Source organism: Neophocaena asiaeorientalis, unplaced genomic scaffold, assembly GCF_003031525.2.
Source record: "Neophocaena asiaeorientalis asiaeorientalis breed wild unplaced genomic scaffold, Neophocaena_asiaeorientalis_V1.1 scaffold171, whole genome shotgun sequence".
Taxonomy (NCBI): Eukaryota; Metazoa; Chordata; class Mammalia; order Artiodactyla; family Phocoenidae; genus Neophocaena; species Neophocaena asiaeorientalis.
Genome location: NW_020174013.1, coordinates 1503354 through 1525291, shown reverse-complemented (window position 1 = coordinate 1525291; position 21938 = coordinate 1503354). Strand labels below are relative to the sequence as shown.

Sequence of the window (21938 nt, the reverse complement as noted above, 5' to 3'; positions counted from 1 at the left end):
AAAATGTACCTCTCTTCGGCGATTCTCATTTGAGCAGTTCATGGTGATTGTCTTAATGAAACCACTCTTAAAAGCAATAGATTCTACATGTCTTAGGGCCTTATAGTATTCATTTTACCTTTCTGTAAGGTGAGCATGACACATTATGTTGTCAAATATATTTTATTTTTAAAATGTCCACTAAAAGGTTTATATTTGCATTGAAGAGATCAGAGATGCCATTTAAAATGTTTGGCTTAATTCCCCCCAAAAGCTATTGCATAGATTTGTCAAAAGATACCCCCAAACTTCAGAGTAAAGAGAGAAGCTTCAGAACAATTTTAAAGGGAATGAGGGGTAGAAATAACTTCAAAACAAATATAATCATATTTAGTCTCAGCAGTTATTAAATTATCCTGATAACAGATTCTAAGCACTTTCCCCTATTTTGAGAAGTAAGGTGTAGGCCTCTCCAACAAAATATTTTAGTGGTTATTATTAGCCACCTCAGAAGCCTGAGGCAATGTTTTCTTTTTTAATTTTAGAAACTAGTTCCTTCCTTCATGAGAGACTCTAAATTTGAAAAAGTATTTATCTTTAACATTGCTAACTTAAAATATTACAAATGAACGTATTGTGTAGCAAGTATTTAGGAGGTAGGGGTTGTCAATTTTATGACTAGGGTGCTGAGCAAAAAAAAAAGAAGGTTGACAGTATTGTTTCTTTTATGGTTCATAATCTTTTTTTTTCCCCTAGGACTATCAGACTTGGCTTGACCTTAGAGAATTTGAAACTCGCATTGGTGAACGTTACATTACACACGAAAGTGACGATGCCCGCTGGGAAATACATGCATATACACACAACCTTGTATACCCAAAGCACTTCATTATGGCTCCCAATCCAGATGACATGGAAGAGGATCCTTAATTATTATTGAGCTAACTTCAATAAGGAAGGATTTCATGTTATGGACTGGTATTTTGCTGCATAACTGTTGTTCTTTGTAGGTTGTCATCTGAAAGGATGCAAAGACATGAGGAAATATGATAAGGAATCAGTGACACCAATACTGTAGTTCATATTGAGTAGGTACAAGAGGGGAAACTGAGTAATAAAAACACATAATGGAACCCAAGATAAAGCTTTTCATAAATTTTTACAGCATAAGCAATAACTGGTTTTTGTATTTTTCCTAATCGTTCATTTTAGTACAATAGTGGCACTTAATTTATCTTCCCTTTCCTATTCTTAACATTTTTTTAAAAAGGAGAAAAAGGCAAGCTAGAGTCCAGTTATTGCATAGCTTGACCAAATCATACAAGAGTTACAAGGTTGATTACTAAACAGATGTGCATTTATGCGGTAACTGAGAGGCTGCCAGCATGCCATTTCCTATAGACTTTATAAACATTTGTTTAACCGACCATAGAGGCATTGAGGGGTTTTTCCTAGACTCCTGGAAAGGGAGTGCTGGACTGTTTTACCTTTCTTTTTTAGGTCAGTCAAGACTCCAAAACAGTGATCCCTAAACCCTTTTGGAGTTGAAATTCTGAATATGCTCTTTGGAACATGAAAATTAAGTTGTCACCTTTTGTAAGTATTGATATGTTGCAACAGCCCCTAAGGTCATTCGGGACAACTGATGTACAAAACCAGGAGTAGGAACTGCTGGTCTCAGTGCTGAGTTGTTATGTATGTCTTCTTATAGCTCAACTCTGCTGCTAACTATTCACGTTCCCACTGACGCCATTGTGGTGCCACAATTGGATTCCAACATTTAATAGGTGTAGATCTGAACTCTAATTACACAATTTATCTTTACACAGGGTTGAATAATTTGAGGAAGAAAATTAAATATATGCTAGAAGTAGGCCAGTGCAGAGTCAGTTAATGCTACAGGAAAGAATAACAGCATCCTTTTGTTCTTCCCTTAGCTTATTGGAAGGCTTTACAGATACCTGGAATGTTTTAAAACCAATTATATTTTAAGCAGTTTGAGGGAGTGGACAGGGTGGAGCATGAAACAGTTTGTAAGAGTACGGCTGTATTATCAGCTGAGCAAATGAAAGAATGAAATAAGTTTTTTTTTTTTTAACACTGCAGCTTCAGCAGCCAGCTAAAGACATTTTTTTCTACCCAGATATCATATTTAAGAGGTTAGATTTTTTCATAGCTTTTTAAAAGTTACTAACAGTTTTCCCCCAAAAAAGTTAAAGATCTGGTGGGACCATTCACTTATAAAAAATCTAGGGACTTTTTGTTTTTTGATTCCTCAGTAATCATTGTAAACTTTTTTCCCTCCAAAAAGAGCCAAAGATGTGGAGCCAAAAACTCTGGCTCTGTTCTTTAATTACCTATGTTGGCCTCGGCAAGTGACAATCTGTCTGAGCCTTGAGTTCCTCAATCTATAAAATAAAGATTATAATTCTTGCCTGTACCTTTCTCACAGTGTTGTTGTGAAGATCAGATGTTGATAAGCTAAAAGTTATAAATGTGTTAACTATCACTGCCCACAGAATTTGAGGTAGCAAAGGAAAAGAATGTTCTTCTTGTGAACAGACTAAGACTGAGAGGGCCCTTAGAGATCCTGAAGCTACTGCCTTATCTAGGACTAAAATATCCTTGAGAGAATGGAAGGAAACACACAGTGCTCCTCTTTTCTGAGCTCTTTATGTGTTTTACCCTCACAACAGCCATGAGGTAAGTGCACGTGAACTCTATCTCACAGATAAGGAAACTGAGGCACAGGGAAATTAAGTAACTAGCTGCTGAAGGTCACAGTTAGGATGTGGGTTTGAACCCAGGCAATGTGGCTCCAGAGTCCTTCTTACCCCTCCTAACCATTTTACTATACTGCCTACCCCTAAATATCTCCAGGAGACACTCCACAATGTCTCAGTATTTCATTGTCAAAGAGGAGTTTAAAAAATTAAACCAAATTAATTTTGCAAAACGTCTGGAAAGTGCATTTTCCCCGTGATAGAGGATAACTTCCCCAAATTTCTCTAAAGTAAGTGTTTATATCAGTATGCTAAAATGAAGTAATTCTGAGTCACTAGGCACCCTATTGTGGTTTTACTGCGTAAAATGATAATTAACTGGAATGACGTTTGTTTGCTATACTTACATAATCAAACTTTACAAGCCATGAAATTAATTGCACTCTTTTTGTTTCTGTTGAATGCCTAAGAAGTTTTCTAAAAAAAAAAAATGTAAAGGCACTGTCATAATTTGGAGTTGAGTAATTTCTCCAGTTACTGTATAACCTGCATAACCTTTTTTTGTCTTGAAGTCATTGTGTTTGTATAAGAAATAATTGTTAGAAACATTTGATAATGTACAAAGTAGTCTATAATGACACTGTTTAGTACATTTTTATTTTTTATTACATCCCACTTTTTGTAAATATCCTCAAAGAAGCTTGATAATAAAATGTATTTCCATATCACCATACTTTTCCATGTGAAAACCTGAGCCTATCTCTAGTAGAGGTATCCAAAGAATATTTTATTTGGTTGTGTTCTTTTCCCAGGCTTTGGTAATAGAACTGTTTTGGAAATAGTATTTGTAAATGAAACCAATGCTATATTTAAGAACACAGATTTCTTTTTTTAAATCTGACTAAAATAAAAAACAACTCATTATTACAATTTTATACAAAATTTGAGGTAATAACCTCAAGGTCTCACTTCTTGGAATGAAAGTTTGGAATAATTTTAGGTTTTTCAGAAACTACCATCAAATATTCCACTACTGCAACTACCGAAAGACTTAAGTTAAATACCTAACACCAAAGTACATGTATAGGTGTCAAGAAGCATTGCCTCTTTCCCCTTAATCATAAAAACTATTAAATAATTGCGAAGGGCCAACTATGGGCATTTTAATCTTCTAAAAATTCTCCAACCGAGTCTTTAAGGGTGGCTAGGAATGGCCCAAAGTTGAGCAGCATCTGAAAAATAAGGCCTCCATCTTCCTATATTTAGCGTGAGATAGAGAATGCTAGTCCTGTTCTCAGTGAAGCCAAAGAAGCAATGAGAAACAACCATTCATCACTCTGCCAATGAATTTCCAATATAGTTAAGCTATAAATTCAAGACATATAGCTAGTATTCTTTTTCTTTAATTTCACAAATTTGTGTTGCTTATATAACAGTCCTTCATAAAGTCCATATGTCTGCTATTAATAAAAGTTTTTTGAACCAAAAAATGAGAACTTATAGAACTAAATCTTGACAATTATCTGAAAATAAGAGAGAATTAACTCAATTTAGAAAATTATTCCTCCTAAGCAGTCTGGATTTATTCTAAGTCATATTTTAAATACCTGTTAGGTTTATTGGTTTTACTGTGACTTTAAAAATTTTTTAATCTAATTTTAATTATAAAATTCACAGAAGAATATGGTAAAAAATTCAAATACCAAAAAGGAGGACAAATTAAAAAAAAAGTAAGTCTTTTCCCACCCCTCAAACCAGACTGGGATATTTACTAGTGATTATTGAAGTTCATAGCAATATAAGGCCTACCTCAAGAAAGAAGAAAAATTTCAAATAACCTAACCTACTGTCTAAAGGAATTAGAAAAGGAAGAACAAAGCCCAAAGTTAGTAGATGGAAGGAAATAATAATTATAAGAGAGGAAATAAAATAGAGACCAAAAAACAACAGAAAACATCAATGAAACCAAGAGCTGGCTTTTTGAAAAGATAAACAAAATTGATAAACCATTTTGCAAAATTGATAAACCTTTAGCCAGGCTCATCGAGAAAAAAGAGAGGACCCAAATAAACAAAATAAGAAAGAGGAGACACAGCTGTACTACTGAGATACAAAAAAAAATAAGAGAATACTACAAATAATTATATGCCAACAAAGTGGACAACCTAGAAGAAATGGAAAAATTTCTAGAAACATACAACCTGCCAAGACTGAGTTAAGAAACAGACAATCTGAACAGTTCAGACCAGTCATTAGTAGTGAAATTGAATTTGTAATTAATAAAAAACCTCCCAGCAAACCAAAGTTCAGGCTTCACAGGGGAATTCTAAACATACTAAGAAAAGCTAATACCTATCCTTCTCAAACTATTCCAAAAACTGAAGAGAATGGAATGCTCCCAAATTCATTCTCCAAGACCACCATTATTACCCTAGTACCAAAACCAGGTAAGGACTCTACAAAAGAAGAAAATTACAGTCCAGTATCTCTGATGAATATAGATGCAAAAAATCCTCGTTAAGTTAGCAAACTGAATCCAACAATATATAAAAAGGATCACACACCATGATCAAGTGGGATGTATTCCAGGGACACGAGGATAGTTCAATATTTGCAAATTAATCAGTGTGACCCACTACATTAACAAAAGGATAAAAATCATATGATCATCTCAAAAGAGATAGAAGCAGCATCTGACAAAATTTAACAGTCATTCATGATAAAAACTCTCAACAAAGTTGATATAGAGGGAACATATCTCAACATAATAAAGGCCACTTAACCACACTCAATAGGGAAAAGCTGAAAATCTTCCCTCTAAAATCCAAATTGGAAGGGAAAAAATAAAATGGTCTCTATTTGCAGATGACATGATACTGTACATAGAAAACCCTAAAGTCTCCACCAAAAAACTGTTAGAACTAACGAATTCAGTAAAGTTGCAGGATACAAGATTAATACACAGAAATCTGTTGCTTTTCTATACACAAATAATGAACTATCAGAGAAAGCCAGAAAACAATCCCATTTAAAATCGGCATCAAAAAGAATAAAGTATCTAGGAATAAATAACCAAGAAGGTGGAAGACCTATACTCTGACAGCTATAAAACACTGAGGAAGGAATCTGAAAATGATACAAAGAAACGGAAATATATCCTATGTTCTTGGATTGGAAGAATTAATATTGTTAAAATGTCAATACTACCCAAAAGCAATCTACAGATTTAATGCAATCCCCATCAAAATACCCATGACATTTTTCACACAACTAGAACAAATAATCCTAAAATTAATATGGAACCACAAAAGACCCAAATTCCCAAAGCAATCTTGAGAAAAAAGAACAACGCTGATGGTATCATGCTCCCTGACTTCAGACTTGACTACAAAGCTACAGTTATCAAAACAGCGTATTGGCACAAAAAACAGACACAGATCAATGGAACAGAACAGAGAGCCCAGAAATAAACTCACGCACCTATGGTCAATCTACAACAAAGGAGGAAAGAATATACAATGGAGAAGACAGTCCCTTTAATAACTAGTGATTATTGGGCATCCTTTCCTTACTTTTTATATAAAAGTAAGTATCACTGAACAGAAAACAACCAGTCCGCATTTAGTGTTTTAATTGCTGTGAAATTACGTCTAAGCATTTCTTTAAACGTAGCTTTTCTCCAACAAAAATGGAATCATAACTACAAAACATTTTGCACCCTACTTTTTCACTTACTAAATCTTAGCAATCTATGTCAGAACATACTACTCTACCTCATTTTAAAAATATATGGATAGTTCTATTTAATCAGTCCCCTGTGAATGGCCAGTTGTTTCCAGTTATAAAACCAATCAGAATTCACGTTTACATTTTAAAATAAAAATACAGCAACTAGCTTTATTAATTAGAGGAAACCCGATAATAAGTTTCATTAAATTGAGAACACACATTTGTACCAAGAATCAAACACAATCTTAAAAGATCAATTTTCAGTTGTACTGTATGGGCTATTTTTATTGGCTGTGAAGAGAGAAAATATTTTAATACTTATTTTACCTGTGATATATAAAATGTGTTCCCTTTATTCTAGTTTCTTAGGCCAACTTGGGAGTAGAAAGTCCAAACTGAAATATCACCGCCAAGCAAGTTCACCAAACCCAGCTACGGGTGATGGAGAGGGTTTTGACTGACATGCATTCATCTGATGATTTCTACCATGAAGTCTCTGATGAGGTATCAAGGCAAAAAAGTTAAATCTTTCTCCCATCTTCGTAGGATTCATTAACATATCATAGCCCTGAAGTAACTGCTGCCTCAGTGATGGCTCATCTGATTTATCTAAAAGAACCTGAAAAGAAAAAGATTTCTTAGTGAAAATAACCAGGAGAAAGGATTCCTAGTTATTTGCAGCAATACTAATGACTATTAGCTATTCAATAAAACAGTGCTTAAAATGTAATTTCTGATCATCTACCTTAGAATCATGGTGTGTTTATTAAAGACACAGGTTGCTGTGACCCAAACCTATGGATTTGTATGTTTAGCAAATATTCCCAGGTGCTTTGATCTACACTGAAGGGTTAAGATGTCTTCAAAACAGTTGTAAAATTCATACTCATACAGGCAGTCAAGTTTTCTTAACAAACGTGAATATTATTTGCAAGTCTTCATTTTACCTCAGAAGAGATGCATGGAACTTACCAGGCTGCTCCACCCCCAGGCTGTCTGGTTACACTGAACCCTATACTACTGAAAAGACTGGAATACCAAGGATCTGACTAACAACAAGAGCATTAAGGCCAAGTGAACTTAAAATATTTATTGAAATAGTATGAAATTAAAATATTTAATAACAGTGAAATAACATAAATCATTACCTTCAGCCGGACATCAATGCCCATATTTCTTAAAAATGTTTGCTGTTTTATTGGACCCAGAGAAGCTACTTTCCCCTGGGACATTCTGCGCAAGTAACTGAAATCCACGTCAGCTGTGAGGTCTGCTGTTCCCGGGGCAATTAAGACATCATGAAGCCTGTGGCCACAAAACCCCTTGAACATAATTTTTTAAATGATGAGTTTTTGTACCTTTATGGTTATCATTATCAAGATTAAAGAAATGCTATCATTTTAGTACATTTTACATAACAACTGTTAAAAAGGAAAATATAGCCGATATCAGTGGTTTACAAACTCTTACCAAATAGCACCCTTTCTTCAAATGAGATGCTATGTGGAAAACCCACTATAAAGTGCTATGTTATAGTGCCTGAAGATGCTGCCTTTGACAGTTTAAAATTTTCATTAATGCCCATAGTGATGAAGTATAAGAGAGAATTCTCCAGATGAATTCAGGATACCAGAACCTAGATGGTGTTTTACAAAGTGTATCCATCAACTATATGCATCAGAATCACCTGAGAGCAAAGTGACTATACTCCAATAAAAATTATTAAAAAAAAAAATCACCTGAGAACATGTTACTGGACTCTACCCAGACCTAGCAAATCAGAATCCTGGAGATAAGCCTAGAGAATCAGTGCTTAAAGAAAAAAAAACTCTCCAGGTTTTTCTTTAAATGAACAAAGTTAGAAATTGAGAAACACCGATCTAGAAAATGACTTAATAACATCTAGTTAAATGTATTTCAGTATAATTAAAGTATATCGAACAGAACTGATCGTATTCCAAGACAGCGGTCCCCAACCTTTTTGGCACCAGGGACCGCTTTCGTGGAAGACAATTTTGGGGATGGTTCATGTGGTCATGGGAGCGACGGGGAGCAGATGAGGCTTCGCTCACTGGCCTGCTGCTCACCTCCTGCTGTGCAGCCCGGTTCCTAACAGGCCAAGGACCACTAATGGTCTGAGGCCCAGGGGTTGGGGACCCCTGTTCCAAAAGCGTAAGAAAGGATGTTTAGGAAGGATAAAACAATACACCTGGAAAGGAAAAAACGTGTTGAAAATATGACAGAAAAGGTTTGATTACAGTAGCTAGATCAAATCTATAAAAAGTAACAATGGGGGCTTCCCTGGTGGCACAGTGGTTGAGAGTCCGCCTGCCAATGCAGGGGACACAGGTTCGTGCCCCGGTCCGGGAAGATCCCACATGCCGCGGAGCGGCTGGGCCCGTGAGCCATGGCCGCTGAGCCTGCGCGTCCGGAGCCTGTGCCCCGCAATGGGAGAGGCCACAACAGCGAGAGGCCCGCGTACTGAAAAAAAAAAAAAAAAAAGTAACAATGTTTTTTTAAATGAAGGAGGGGAAATTTTTAAGAACTTTTAAGAAAATCTTTCAATTTGAATTATTCAGATGCTTACTAGGATCTATGCAAACCTAGGTTCTGCAACTTAAGGAATAATGCAGACAATCCAGACCCTGTTCAAAGGAGAGGTGGACAGTAAGATACAGGGTTAAGGGTAATTATAATAACATGGATTAATTATAAAATAATGTAATACAACAGTGCTAAGCACTGTAAAAACCAATAAGATAAAAGATCTTCAGTGAGCTTCAAACCTAACAAATGACAACTGTAAGTAAACTGTACCAGTTAAATTCTGATAAATCATGTGACTGAATTATACATACTCTGAAGGTATCTGTCTTAGTTCCATCATGACCATAATCAGCAATCAGGGCAGCACCTCCAGTTACTGAAATGCGTTGAGAAAGTTCCTGAATAATAACACCAGCATCAGGACACACTTCCACGTGATCCCTTGTTTCATCACACTAGTAAGGGAACAGTTGAATCAAAATACATCATTCAAAAAACCTGTTTCCTTAGGGTTTTTCTACAATGAGCATTTCTTAGTTACAATAAAAATAAATTCCTTCTCAGGGCTTCCCTGGGTGGGCCAGTGGCTGGAACACCATGCTTCCACTGCAGGGGGCGCATGTTCAGTCCCTGGTCAAGGAACTAAAGTCCCGCATGTAGCACAGCCAAAAAAATTTAAAAAAAAAAAAAATTTTTTAAATAAAAAAAATAAATTCCTTCTCAATATGAATATGTTGTCTACACTCAACTTTTCACACGACATCCTTTCTATTATACAGAACTCCTTGGTTCTCTGATATCCATTCAGTTTACAAAGACATTTTAATTTTAATGCCTTTTATAGAAAGGCATATGCCCCCTCAACCCTCCAGATGGCTAAGAACATTATCATTTTATTTATGGTGATTTTACTTCTGTATCGTAATTCATATAAATATATTCCACTGGGTTGAAAGCATGGAAAAGGAATTTTTGTCTGCCTAGAACAGTGTCTGACACATAAGAGACACTGAAAAGTTGTGCTGGCGGAACAAATGATATAAATCCAATATAACAAAACAGACCCTATTAAAGCAAGTATATCTGCCTTCTTTGGCGGGAAAAGGTACCTCAACGATATGCCCTATATCTAGCAATACCAGCTTATAAACTAGTGTCAATGTACCTGAAGCCCTAATTTCCCAAGATGTTCAACTAAGGGTCCTCAAGAAGTACATACTAGCTTAAAACGTGTATTGACAATAGTAATTCTTACCAACTGGACTAGCAGATACGAAATTTCACTAATTCCTATGATAATGAAAGAATTTTTTTCCTCATTGTGCAAACGTACATTAACTGTTGCTCCCTCCTAACACCTAGTACAAGTGAAGTACTGACCTGCTCTGATGTCTCTGCCTATAATGGCACAGGTCAAAGAGGTACACAGTCAGGCAGACTCAGCCCTTGAGTCTCACCTCATCTACTGCTTACTAGAGACAAGTTACTTAACCTTTCACAGTCTATTTCATATACTAGGCTTATTGTGAGAATTAAATGAAATAATAAACCACTAAGCCTCCAGTGCTATTAAATAAATTACTGTGGTTTGACTATATAAACCATGGGGTCAGCTGCTTCAGGCATAAGGTGACACGACTCAGCGTTCCATGCTGACATTCTTAATATCCTAGACTGCTCTTCAAGACAAGAGGTTCCATTACCATTTGCTCCATCCAAATGAGAGGGAAATCATCACTCCCTTTCTCATAAGTGTACACTGTTCAAGTGAAGACCTAAAAACAATGAACTCCCGGCGGGTTAGCTCTCAGTAGCTTTATGAATTTGTTTCTCACTCAGGTAAATTAGCCAGAGTATGAAAAAGTAGAAATGCTCACAAGCACTTAGGCTGACATTTTAAACTTAAGCTTTGCAATGAAAACTTAATTCATAGGTTTACGTTTAAAAGCTCTTCTGCTTTTAAAATCGATAACTTCTAAGGCAGAAATTCTTAGTTATGGTTCAGAAAGTAGAAATCATCTTTTTCTGAGCTCGAAAAAAAGGGAATAAAACAGGCAATCTAAAGCTCAAACATTCCTGAGAAGTACAGGTGTTTTGAACGTTTAAACTCAAACCGAAGATACACAAGCTCTTGCAATTATTCCTTGAGGACAATAGAAAGAAGGAGTAATCAAATTTTAATTTGGGTGGAAGCATGAGAAAAAAGGCATGCTCTAACAGTAGCCCAAAGAGAGTGATACAACTTACCTAATAATAGTTTTGAGAATTAAATGAGAAAATAGAGTAACAGGGGCTTCCCTGGTGGTGCAGTGGTTAAGAATCCACCTGCCAATGCAGGGGACATGGGTTCGAGCCCGGGTCTGGGAAGATCCCACATGCCGCGGAGCAACTAAGCCTGTGTGCCACAACTACTGAGCCTGTGCTCTAAAGCCCACGAGCCACAACTACTGAGCCTGCACTCTAGAGCCCACGAGCCACAAATACTGAGCTTGCATGCCACAACTACTGAAGCCCGCGCACCTACAGCCTGTGCTCTGCAACAAGAGAAGCCACCGCAATGAGAAGCCTGCACACCGCAACAAAGAGGAGCCCCCACTCGCTGCAACTAGAGAAAGCCAGCGCACAGCAACGAAGACCCAGTGCAGCCAAAAATAAATTAAAAAAAAAAGAGTAATACATACAAAATATTCAATAAATATTGTTACTTTACACTGTACTACATTGTTTTCACAGATACATAACTTCCTGTCAAGTAGACAATATTGTCACCATTTGATAGAGAACTGAGGTAAACACAGACAGTCAGGGACCTGCTGAGTAAGCACTTACTTTCTTATTACATTAAGGTTACACAGCTAAGAAATGATTTGAACCCAGTCTCCTGACTCTAAATCCTGTGCGTTTTCACTATTAATAAAAAGCACCTTTCATGTTACAAGGAACTCTAAAATACTAACTCAGAAAATAAGACTGAAGATTTGGTTGGCAATAAACTAAGAAAAAAAAAATTATTCCTACTTGTATGAAGGCTTCTGCTGGGGTGGCACAAGGCGCCAAAACAAATCTCAGTTTATCAGAAACCTGTGGGTCAATATCAACGAGTACTTCTCGCCATCCGTGTGGTGTTTTCTAAACACAAAATAACACATAAGAACAAATTTTTGCAAGTTCTCAAAATTGCCTCTACCAAAATAACTTTTCTCCTCTTATCATATACAAGATAGATAACTAACATTTACAGAGCACTTTACCACTTAAATTATTTAAAGGCATTACTTCATTTCCTTTTAACAGTATGAGTAGAATGATAGATGCAAACTATTAATGCTGTTTAGATAAGAAATGGAGGAGGAAATAAGCAACATGGAAAGTGCCCCCAAAATGGAAAACAGACTTAGGAGGACTAATCAGACGCTTCTGCCAACAAATTACTACATAATAATATATACTCTTAGCCCTACAAGTTACCAGTACATGTGCATTACCACCAAATCTTAAATCTCCTCACAGAAAGAATGAAGAAAATTTTTAATTTTTGGAATTTAAAAATAGTTGCTAAAAAATAATCCTTCATTGCACTACAGTGATTTACTATCTTACATTCTCATACATCTTTATCCCAGAAGAATTAAGAATCCTTAATATCCTAAGAACTAAGAATTCTTAATATTTCACTTTTGCCTTTCAATTATTTATATTCATCAAACTTCCAGATATAGCTAACTTCAACAATAATTAAACACCATAAATGTTTATTCTTACAACATAAGGCCCTTTGTTATTCAGTTATAAATGTGACTTCTTTCCCATCAATACCTGAAACTTATGCACAGGAAGAACATCGAAAAATTCATGTGCAAGATAAAAGCTGTACTCTATTTAAAAACAGAAGAAAAAAATTAACATTTCAGCATTTTCAAGGCAATCAATTGGTTGTTTTGAACATTAACAAAAAGAAAATGCATAGTTCTTCGTAATGCAACTTGTGATGCTTCCATAATTATAATTTCCACAGAATCACCCACCTCTTCATGGCAAACCTACTGTGCAGAACATACATAGGAACAATTATTACTATTTCCATTTTCCGCATAGAGGGTCAGAGCTGAAATATCCCAGTTATCAGTTTAATGTTTTATTCATCACCAGGCCCAAAAGAAATCAGAACTCAAATTTGTTAGCTGGAAGAGGATTTGAATTTCCTAAAATCATCCAAGATGCTTAAGGCCAGGAATGGCTGTGGTGCCTTGGCCAAGGTCAGACCACCACTTTAGGTTTGAGCTGGGGCTCGTCAATATAACATTCTTGAGGAGTGAAGGGATTCTCCTACCACCCCCTGCTTGCCTCTAGGCAAGTAAGGATGATCAAAAGATGAGATAATTAAAGTAAACTCATCTACTAACACTGCTTCCTTCGGGCCCCACTGCCTTGGGCTACTTCATCATCAGTACTATCTGAGGGGTAGGGAAAAAATTAAAAGTACAACCGAGATCCATGTTTTGGTTTTGGTTTGCTTTGGTTTTTGCAACACCACATGAAATTATTTTCTAACACAATGCTGTTCTCTATAGGTAAGGGACTTGGCAGCCCTAACTCAATCTACTACATTGCTCTACAAGGTTGTGGTCACCCATCACTACTGTGAGGGGTTGTGATCAAAATTCTTTAATTAATCAATGTAAAATAATTACCTTTTGGAACATCTTGCACATCTCGGTACCAGGAAATTGGAATTCCAGACTTAGTGACACCTTTCATATATACTGGGGATCCAGCATTTCGCTCTAATAGGACCTTCTCTTCCGTCAACGTTAATGCTTGAATCTCACTTAATTTTTGGCTCACCTCTACCAGATGTATTGAAATGTCACAGTTTTTCAGCACAGATGCAAGCTGACTGAACACCTAAATATAAAAAGAAGAAACTGGCAAAAGCTTGTTGAGTAGATTTTAGGTTTTCTAACCATTTACCTCAATAATTTGCTCATGTCACAGCAAAAGTAATAATTGGTTTCAGAGAACCTCACACAAGTCACTCTCCAGCAGTCTATGAGCATCATAACCTACCGGAGTTATTAAACATGGTCCATATAAGAAACAAACAGTACATAGTACACAGTACAGTTTGGTTTCCTACTGATAAAAATGAGAATTAGGACTAACAAATGAAAATAAAAGCTTTAGCATCCAATAAAAACAATGATTCAGATTAGGGAGTCTAAAAAAAGACCCAAGAAATAAAATGTATATAGCCTTGATTTTTTTTAACTTTGAAAAAAACAGATTTATTACTTATAAGACCTGAAAATTATTATACACATCACACCTGGGGCCACACAGCAAGTTCATGGGTAAAGAGCTAGGCTTGATTTTAAAAAGCTGCTATGGGGGCTTCCCTGGTGGCGCAGTGGTTGAGAATCTGCCTGCCAATGCAGGGGACACGGGTTCGAGCCCTGGTCTGAAAAGATCCCACATGCCGCGGAGCAACTAGGCCTGTGAGCCACAACTACTGAGCCTGCGCGTCTGGAGCCTGTGCTCCACAACAAGAGAGGCCGCGATAGTGAGAGGCCCGCGCACCGCGATGAAAAGTGGCCCCCACTTGCCGCAACTAGAGAAAGCCCTCGCACAGAAACGAAGACCCAACACAGCCAAAAATAAATAAATAAAATAAAAATAAAAAGCTGCTATGAAGGGAGTATCCCAAAGAAGATCATTGACTAGCCACTGATACAGCAAGTAGGGCCCTAGAAAGTGATGCGAAAGTCAAACTGCTGTATCTCAAGTGATTAGGCCAGCAAACCTTGGGCAGCAGGAAGCTGTGGCAACAGCTTGAAAAAAAAATAAAGAAAAAAAGAAAACGAAAAAGCTGCTATGCCTACAAAAGTCTCACCCCTGAGATGATCAGACTGTATCCACAAGAAATCAGATTTGAATGGCACTAATTACTTGACAGTTTAACTCTGAGGTTCTTTCCCATTTTCAATTTCTTCTTAGCCACACACATTTTTTTGCTACTGTAAACATGAGGAAAAAAGGGAATATACTAATGTTTTATCAGTATCTTAATGCTAAAAATTCAATGCCAATTGCATAAAGTACATCAATATTTTTTTCATTTGAATTTAATACTCACTGGTGATTTGCCTCCTACTTTTGAGACCTGAATATGCAGGTACAGACTGATTAGGACAAGGCGACTTTTCCAAATTTAGTTTTGAGATGAAACTATACATAGAAAAACTTCTCCCCAAGAGAAAAATCCTTCAGAAATATGATCAAAAATAAAGTCTGTAATTACACCTTTGGCTATTTTCTTTACATTCCTTTAAATTCTTTGGCTTTTTAAGAGTTCTCAGGACTTGATCTAGGGAAGCATCCTTTAGACATTTTAAGAGCTGTGGGTATAGTTTGGTGCATATAGTTTGGAGCACGGAATTCAAGGTAGAGCACAGAAACAAGTCTGGTTGTGAACATCTTGTACTGATAAGAGGGTAGCTGCCAAAGATGTTTCCGCAGGGGAATGATAAAGCCAAGCGTTTTCTTTCCAAAAGACAAGCATAAAGAATGGATTATGGGGGACAGGGATTAGGAATTTGGGATTAACAAATAAACACTACCATATATAAAATAAACAAGGACCTACTGTATAGCTCAAGGAACTATATTCAATATCTTATAATAACCTATAATGGAAAATAATCTGAAAATATATATATAATCACTTTGCTGTACACCTGAAACACTGTAAATCAACTATACTTCAATTAAAAAAAATTTTTTTTAAGAAAAAAAGAGCTTTGGGCTTAATTTTTAAAGTTCTTGAAACAAAATATTGTGTGAGAATCTTATTAAATATTTTATATTCAAATGACTTTGCCAATTTAAAAAGATACAAAATAGAGCCCTGGAAAAATAAATCAGTGGGTTACCCCCACCACCAAAAACATACAATACAATAAGGATTCTTATTTGTCAGATATTTGTAAATTTTCTTTGAAAAAACAATCCTTCAATTCTTAATTTCAAGCAGAAATCATATAGCATCAAGAAATTTAAATTTCTTCTTTTTTTCTTTCTTTTTTTTTTGCGGTACGTGGGCCTTTCACTGCTGTGGCCTCTCCCGCCTGCGCAGCACAGGCTCCGGACGCACAGGCTCCGCGGCCACGGCTCACGGGCCCAGCCACTCCACAGCATGTGGGATCTTCCCGGACCAGGGCACGAACCCGCATCCCCTGCATCGGCAGGTGGACTCTCAACCACTGCGCCACCTGGGAAGCCCAAGAAATTTAAATTTCTTTAAATTGAATATGCATTTTTTTTACACTGATTTGTCAGGTACACACAAAATAAACTCACAATTTATTTTGGAACATACAATGTAAGTAACTTTGATGTTAGTAGAATATGCCCAGTAGCTATTCATACAGGTTGTACCAAAATATACTTACAAGCAGTACATGAGAGTTCCCCTTGCTCCCCATCCTCACCAACCAAGGTCTGACAACATTGGTGTTGTCAGACTTTCTAATTTTGAGGGTACAGGGGTTACTCACTGTGATTTTAATTTTCATTTCCCTGACTAGCAATGAGTCTGAGCATCTTTTTGTTTTCATTAGCCACATGGATTTCCTCTTTTATGACAGGCCTGTTCACATCTTTGGCGTGACTTTTCTGAGTTATCTGTCACCTTCTTACGGATTTAAAGGAGATCTTCGGGGCTTCCCTGGTGGCGCAGTGGTTGAGAATCTGCTTGCCAATGCAGGGGACACAGGTTCGAGCCCTAGTCCAGGAAAAACCCACATGCTACAGAGCAACTAAGCCCATGGGCCACAACTACTGAGCCTGCGAGCCTAGAGCCCGTGCTCCGCAACAAGAGAAGCCACCGCAATGAGAAGCCCTCGCACCACAACGAAGAGTAGCCCCAGCTTGCCGCAACTAGAGAAAGTGTGCACAGCAACAGAAGACCCAACACAGCCAAAATATTAAAAATAAATAAATAAATAAATCTATAAAAGAAAAAAGTTCTTTATGTATTCTAACTACCAGTTCTTTGTTAGTTATATGTGTTACAAATAACTCCTCCCACTTTGTGTTTTCTCTTGTCACTTTCTTTATGGTGTCTTTGAAGAACAAAATGTTCCTAGTTTCTTTAAAGAACAAAAAAGTTCTTAATTTTAATGTATTTGAAGTTATTAATCTTTTCCTTTATGGCTTCTGCTTTTTATATAACGTAAAAAACTCCCTACTCAGAAGATGAATATATTCTCCCATAATATCTTCTAAATGTTTTATACTTTTAGCTTTTACATTCTCCCCTCACCCCCATTTTTTAAGATTAGAAACATAACAAGTAATGATTCATTATATTATTTTGACATTACATTTTAGCTGAGAAATATGAGATTAAGGAGATAAGACTGAAAACCAAGGAAATCAACAAGTTTTCAAACTCAGTCAAAAGTAACAAGGGTCAGGTACGTGAGACTTTAAGACATTCTTTTATTACTTACCCTCAAAATATCTCCCAAGAGGGTACCCCTGCCTGGGCCCAGTTCCACCAATTGGAAAGCTGCATTTTTTCCAGTAGCTATCCATTCACTGATGAACCATATCCCTAGGAGCTGTGACAAGGAAAGAACTACATTCAAGCATTATAAAAGCATAAAAGTATACCACAATATAAAACTCTATGTAAATAGACTTTACGCCGGAAGGCAAAATGTTTCCTAACAACCATACACGTTATTTAACATGTTAATATATGTATATGCACACAGGAACTTCACTGGGACTACATTAAAACACACACCACTTAGGAAGCTTAATAACAGAAGAAAACACCTAGTTAAAAGGCAGCCTCTACTATAAAAAGTCCCATGACATAGATAAGAAGATATCACTTACCGAAAGGTACTAGTATTTGAAAGCAAACAGACATATGAAATATGATTCTGCCATTTCTTCATATTCATGTAATTTCAATAATTACATGGCTTTAAGTCATAATTAATATTTTTTAATCCCTAGATTTTTCTTCCTTTTGTGTACTATTTTCTATTTCTAAAGTGATCAAAGGTTATATATAGAAATAAATGAACTAGAATTCCTGAAAAGAATTCAAAGTTCTTAAGGAAACTTCTACTGTAAATAGAGCTAAATAAGGGGTATAGGCTATAGAGTGCATTTTGATTCCACTAATTCCTCAGTATTTTTAATCTTTTCTCTCTTCCTTCTTGAGGGAACTCTCAACCTTCTTCTTCACCTTGCCTGTTGTCTCTCTTTGTCTTTCCATTCTCATTTTTTCATCTGGTTCTCCTCTTTTCCAACACCTTTTCTTCCATTTCTTTTCTTTTTCTTTCCTTCTGGCCTTTGTATCTCTACATTTCCTTTTCTACAGTAAAGTATAAACCTTTCAAATGTCCTCGATACCTCTATTACTCTCTATTCCTTCAGTATGTAAACCACTAAAAAATTAAAACTCGATGAATCACCAAAAACAAAGCTGTAAAACACTACTGTAGAATACTACTACTTGATCTACTCTCAAATGTTTGATAATTAGTTTCTTCTAGAGTTTACGTTGGATATTACCTCCCCAAAGATCTGACTTATTTCAGGTGAAGTAATGAAATCTCCTTTTTCTCCTAGCATGTCACGGTTCACATAATAGCCCTAAGTAAAAAGAAAAAATGGAGAAAACAAATTAATTTTCAAATAAGCTTTTTAAAACACCCCTCCAAAATCTCACATAATGTATACAATGAGATAAACAAGTTATTTCATAAGAAAGTTCTGTCTTCTAAATAAGCAAAATAAACAGCGTCTTTACGTAAATTTTACAAAGTAACAGTCATTTTGCAGAACTGGTAGAAAAACAATCACTCCTTGACTACAAAGGCAGAAGCCAAGCAGGGCCCCTCTCCACACTGCACAGCTGCCCTCCCTCTCCTGCCTCCACACAAAGACCCTGGCTGCCCCGCAAGCCCCTCGCCCAAACTCTCCCACTGTGTTTCAAATCAGCCCTGCCTGCTCTTGAGGCTGCTTCTTGACCTGGGTGCTGGTGACACAGGAGTGTTCACTTTGTCAAAATTCATCAAGCCGGGGCTTCCCTGGTGGCGCAGTGGTTGAGAGTCTGCCTGCCGATGCAGGGGACACGGGTTCGTGCCCCGGTCTGGGATGATCCCACATGCCACGGAGCGGCTGGGCCCGTGAGCCATGGCCGCTGAGCCTGTGCATCCGGAGCCTGTGCTCCGCAATGGGAGAGGCCACAACAGTGAGAGGCCCGCGTACCGCAAAAAAAAAAAAAAAAATTCATCAAGCTGTATAAATGTGATTTTGCATTTTTCTATGTGAATGTTATATCTTAATAAAAAGTTGATTTTTTTGTTTGCTTTTGTTTTGTTTTGTTTTTAATTTGCCCTGCCTGGCCACACATCCTTGCCATCACAAATGTTCTCCTTTCTCCTCTCCCATCTCTCCCTGGCAATCTTCTACTCAGTAAGACTGAATCTGCTCAAATGCCATCTTCTCTGACCTCCTCCTCCAGCCCTCCAACCTCAGGCAAAACCGCATGCCTCCTTTTCTAAACTTATTTCTTTATATATCTAAATTCTTCACCAGAAGGATTAGTCATTTGGAGGACAGGACTATGTCTTATTTACCTTCATATACCAAGTTTTAGCGTAGTGTCTAGCCTTCAAGAAACACTCAAGAATTGTTTAAAATTTCCCTATGCCCTTCAAGCCCCTTCTTCTACCAGCTTACTCTCAGCAGGTGACCTGGGCTCTGGCCCACACAGGAATTAAAGAATGTTATTAAATAGACTTCCTCAGGTTCCTGACCCCATCCAGCCTCCACTGTTCCCATTCTTTCCTTGGGACTCAAAGGATGAAACACCTACACCTTCTGCTCTTTTCCAAACTTAACCCTGTGCTCTGGCTCAATCACCATTCCTCATAGCCCCCATGGGCCAGGATCTTTCTATCACAGCTTTCTCTTACAGCTTCAACTTTTCCCCCTCAGCATTAGAAATTTAATGAAGTCACTTCCATCTTTAAAAAAATTTTTTTCACTCCATACAGCATCTCCCCTCTAGCCTTTCTCTTTCCCTTCGTAAGGAAGTATTTCAGGGGTGGGGTGTGTGTGTGTGTGTGTGAGAAACAAACCACTCTGGCAGTCTAATGATCACTACAGACCCTTCACAGAATGTTTTTAAATGCACAGGACTTAAAACACACAGGACTAAATATGAAATCAATTGAAAAATACTTATCAGGCTTCCCTGGTGGTGCTGTGGTTAAGAATCTGCCTGCCAACACAGGGGACACGGGTTTGAGCCCTGGTCTGGGAAGATCCCACATGCCGCAGAGCAACTAAGTCCGCGAGCCACAACTACTGAAGCCTGCGTGCCTAGAGCCCGTGCTCCGCAACAAGAGAAGCCACCGCAATGAGAAGCCCGCACACTGCAACAAAGAGTAGCCCCCGCTCGCCGCAACTAGAGAAAGCCCGCGCGCAGCAACGAAGACCCAACACAACCAAAACTAAATAAATAAATTTATAAAAAAAGAAAAATACTTATCAAATATTTTAAAAATAAATTTGTGATATAGTAATATATATACACCTTTATAAGTGTATTAAAAAGCAAAATTGAGCTGAAGTTCTAATAAATAATGAAGTTTTGAAGTACAGAGAAGTACAATAGTATTTTGAAATATCATGATCACTCTGTTGTGATATGACAATGTCAGTGATTTCCATTGACGCTAAAATCAGAGGCCCGCGTACTGCAAAAAAACCCCCCCCCAAAAAAACCAAACAAAAACCTGTGACAATGCCTAATGCTAGAACGTAAACGCCCAGACCTTCCATTCTCAGTGGAATAACGCTTCCAGTGCCTGCTGATGCCATCCCAACACAGCTTTCCAGGCACTAAATTCGTATTTCCTGTTGCCTATTGGACATTTCCACCTGAGTCCCATAAACACTTCAAATTCAAAGAGTTCAGACTGAACTCTTTCCTACCTCTACCTCCACCTGAACTCACTTCTTCCTGAAAAATGACTCCAGTATCTACCATAAACCCAGGTAGGGAAGTCATCATTCCTTCACCTCATAAATCCAATCGGTTACATCGTCCCCTGAACATCTTTGTAACTTGTCCTCTCTTTAAAGCCACTGCCGCTGACTTGACCCAGCCCTGACCAACTGACAGATTCATTTATGTGTCCCCAGGTCTTCGAGCGTGGCTCTTCCCCTGGAAGGCAACTGCCAGGGCTGAGGACCTTCGGGGTCCTCTCTGAGCATATCCTCCTGGTTCACAGCTCGCAGCGCAGCTAGAGCGGGCCTGGCCCCCGGGCTCCCCGACCCATACCTTGGCTGGGTTGGTCAAGACCTCCTTCATGTACTCGGCCACGGTGATGGGACCAGTAGACTTGATTTTGTACGTAAGATGCCGCAGCATAGGGGTCACCGGGTTGTTTTCTGCCGGCTCATTCCCGGAGCTGAAGTACTTTCCTCTCCAAAGACAAGTAAAGACTGTAGAAAACACACATTAAACGGCATTCATTAGAAACCTTAGTACTGGCATCTGCACAGCAGCCGGAGTGATTTCAAAGCGGCTTCGTCAACCCTCCACCTCGGCCAAAGCCAGGAAAGCGGTCTCGGGCCCTCAGCACGCCCAAAGGGCGCAGCAGGCACGCGCTTGGCCCACGACCACACAGCCCTTTCGTGTCTGACGCTGGACTCCAGGCTGCAGCCCAGAGCGCCCCGGAGCCCCCTCAACTGGAGAAGGCGCCCCGGGCGGTTTTCGCGGCAACGGGGGCTCGGGCACCGCAATTGCTTACCTGCGCGCACGGCGTACAGCCGCCCGGCGCCTGCCGCAGCCAAGAAGCTCATCTCAGACTCCGCAGGAAGCTGCCAGCCACCCGTAGGTAGGGAGTGCTCCTATTTCCGGGGGAG

The 21938-nt window shown here is 38.1% G+C and overlaps 2 protein-coding genes across 5 annotated transcripts in view; one reads left to right on the top strand and one right to left on the bottom strand.

Moving 5' to 3' along the window:
• Positions 1 to 3430, top strand: part of PRKD3 (protein kinase D3) — a 72730-nt gene extending 69300 nt beyond the window's left edge. For all 3 annotated transcript variants that reach the window (XM_024753562.1, XM_024753560.1, XM_024753561.1), the window contains one exon: positions 736 to 3430. In XM_024753562.1, coding sequence (XP_024609330.1) covers positions 736 to 909 — 174 coding nt within the window. In that variant the 3' untranslated portion in view covers positions 910 to 3430. The remainder of the gene's footprint in view (positions 1 to 735) is intronic.
• On the bottom strand, positions 149 to 21904 carry NDUFAF7 (NADH:ubiquinone oxidoreductase complex assembly factor 7). Of its 2 annotated transcripts, XR_003004291.1 has the most exons (11): positions 21824 to 21904; positions 21352 to 21515; positions 18570 to 18650; positions 17489 to 17599; positions 13670 to 13883; positions 12795 to 12853; positions 11997 to 12107; positions 9290 to 9433; positions 7580 to 7753; positions 6759 to 7050; positions 149 to 997 (listed from the first exon to the last, which is right to left on the bottom strand). XR_003004291.1 is itself a non-coding variant. In XM_024753563.1 (10 exons), exons 1-10 carry the CDS (start codon positions 21873 to 21875, stop codon positions 6835 to 6837), a joined length of 1326 nt encoding a protein of 441 aa, XP_024609331.1. In that variant the 5' UTR covers positions 21876 to 21904; the 3' UTR covers positions 6591 to 6834. The 2 variants fall into 2 exon arrangements, 1 of the variants encoding a protein (XP_024609331.1); XM_024753563.1 differs by lacking the exon at positions 149 to 997 and having other exon boundaries at positions 6591 to 7050.
• Between the last annotated feature and the right edge of the window lie 34 nt (positions 21905 to 21938).

Excerpts from the sequence above, each read along its gene's own strand:
- NDUFAF7 (XM_024753563.1), bottom strand. The coding sequence starts at position 21,875 with ATGAGCTTCTTGGCTGCGGCAGGCGCCGGGCGGCTGTACGCCGTGCGC. Across the intron at positions 21,516-21,823 it reads GCTGTACGCCGTGCGCGCAG|TCTTTACTTGTCTTTGGAGA; the intron begins GTAAGCAATTGC and ends TGTTTTCTACAG. Across the intron at positions 13,884-17,488 it reads TCTTGGGAGATATTTTGAGG|GTGTTCAGTCAGCTTGCATC; the intron begins GTAAGTAATAAA and ends TTTTATATTTAG.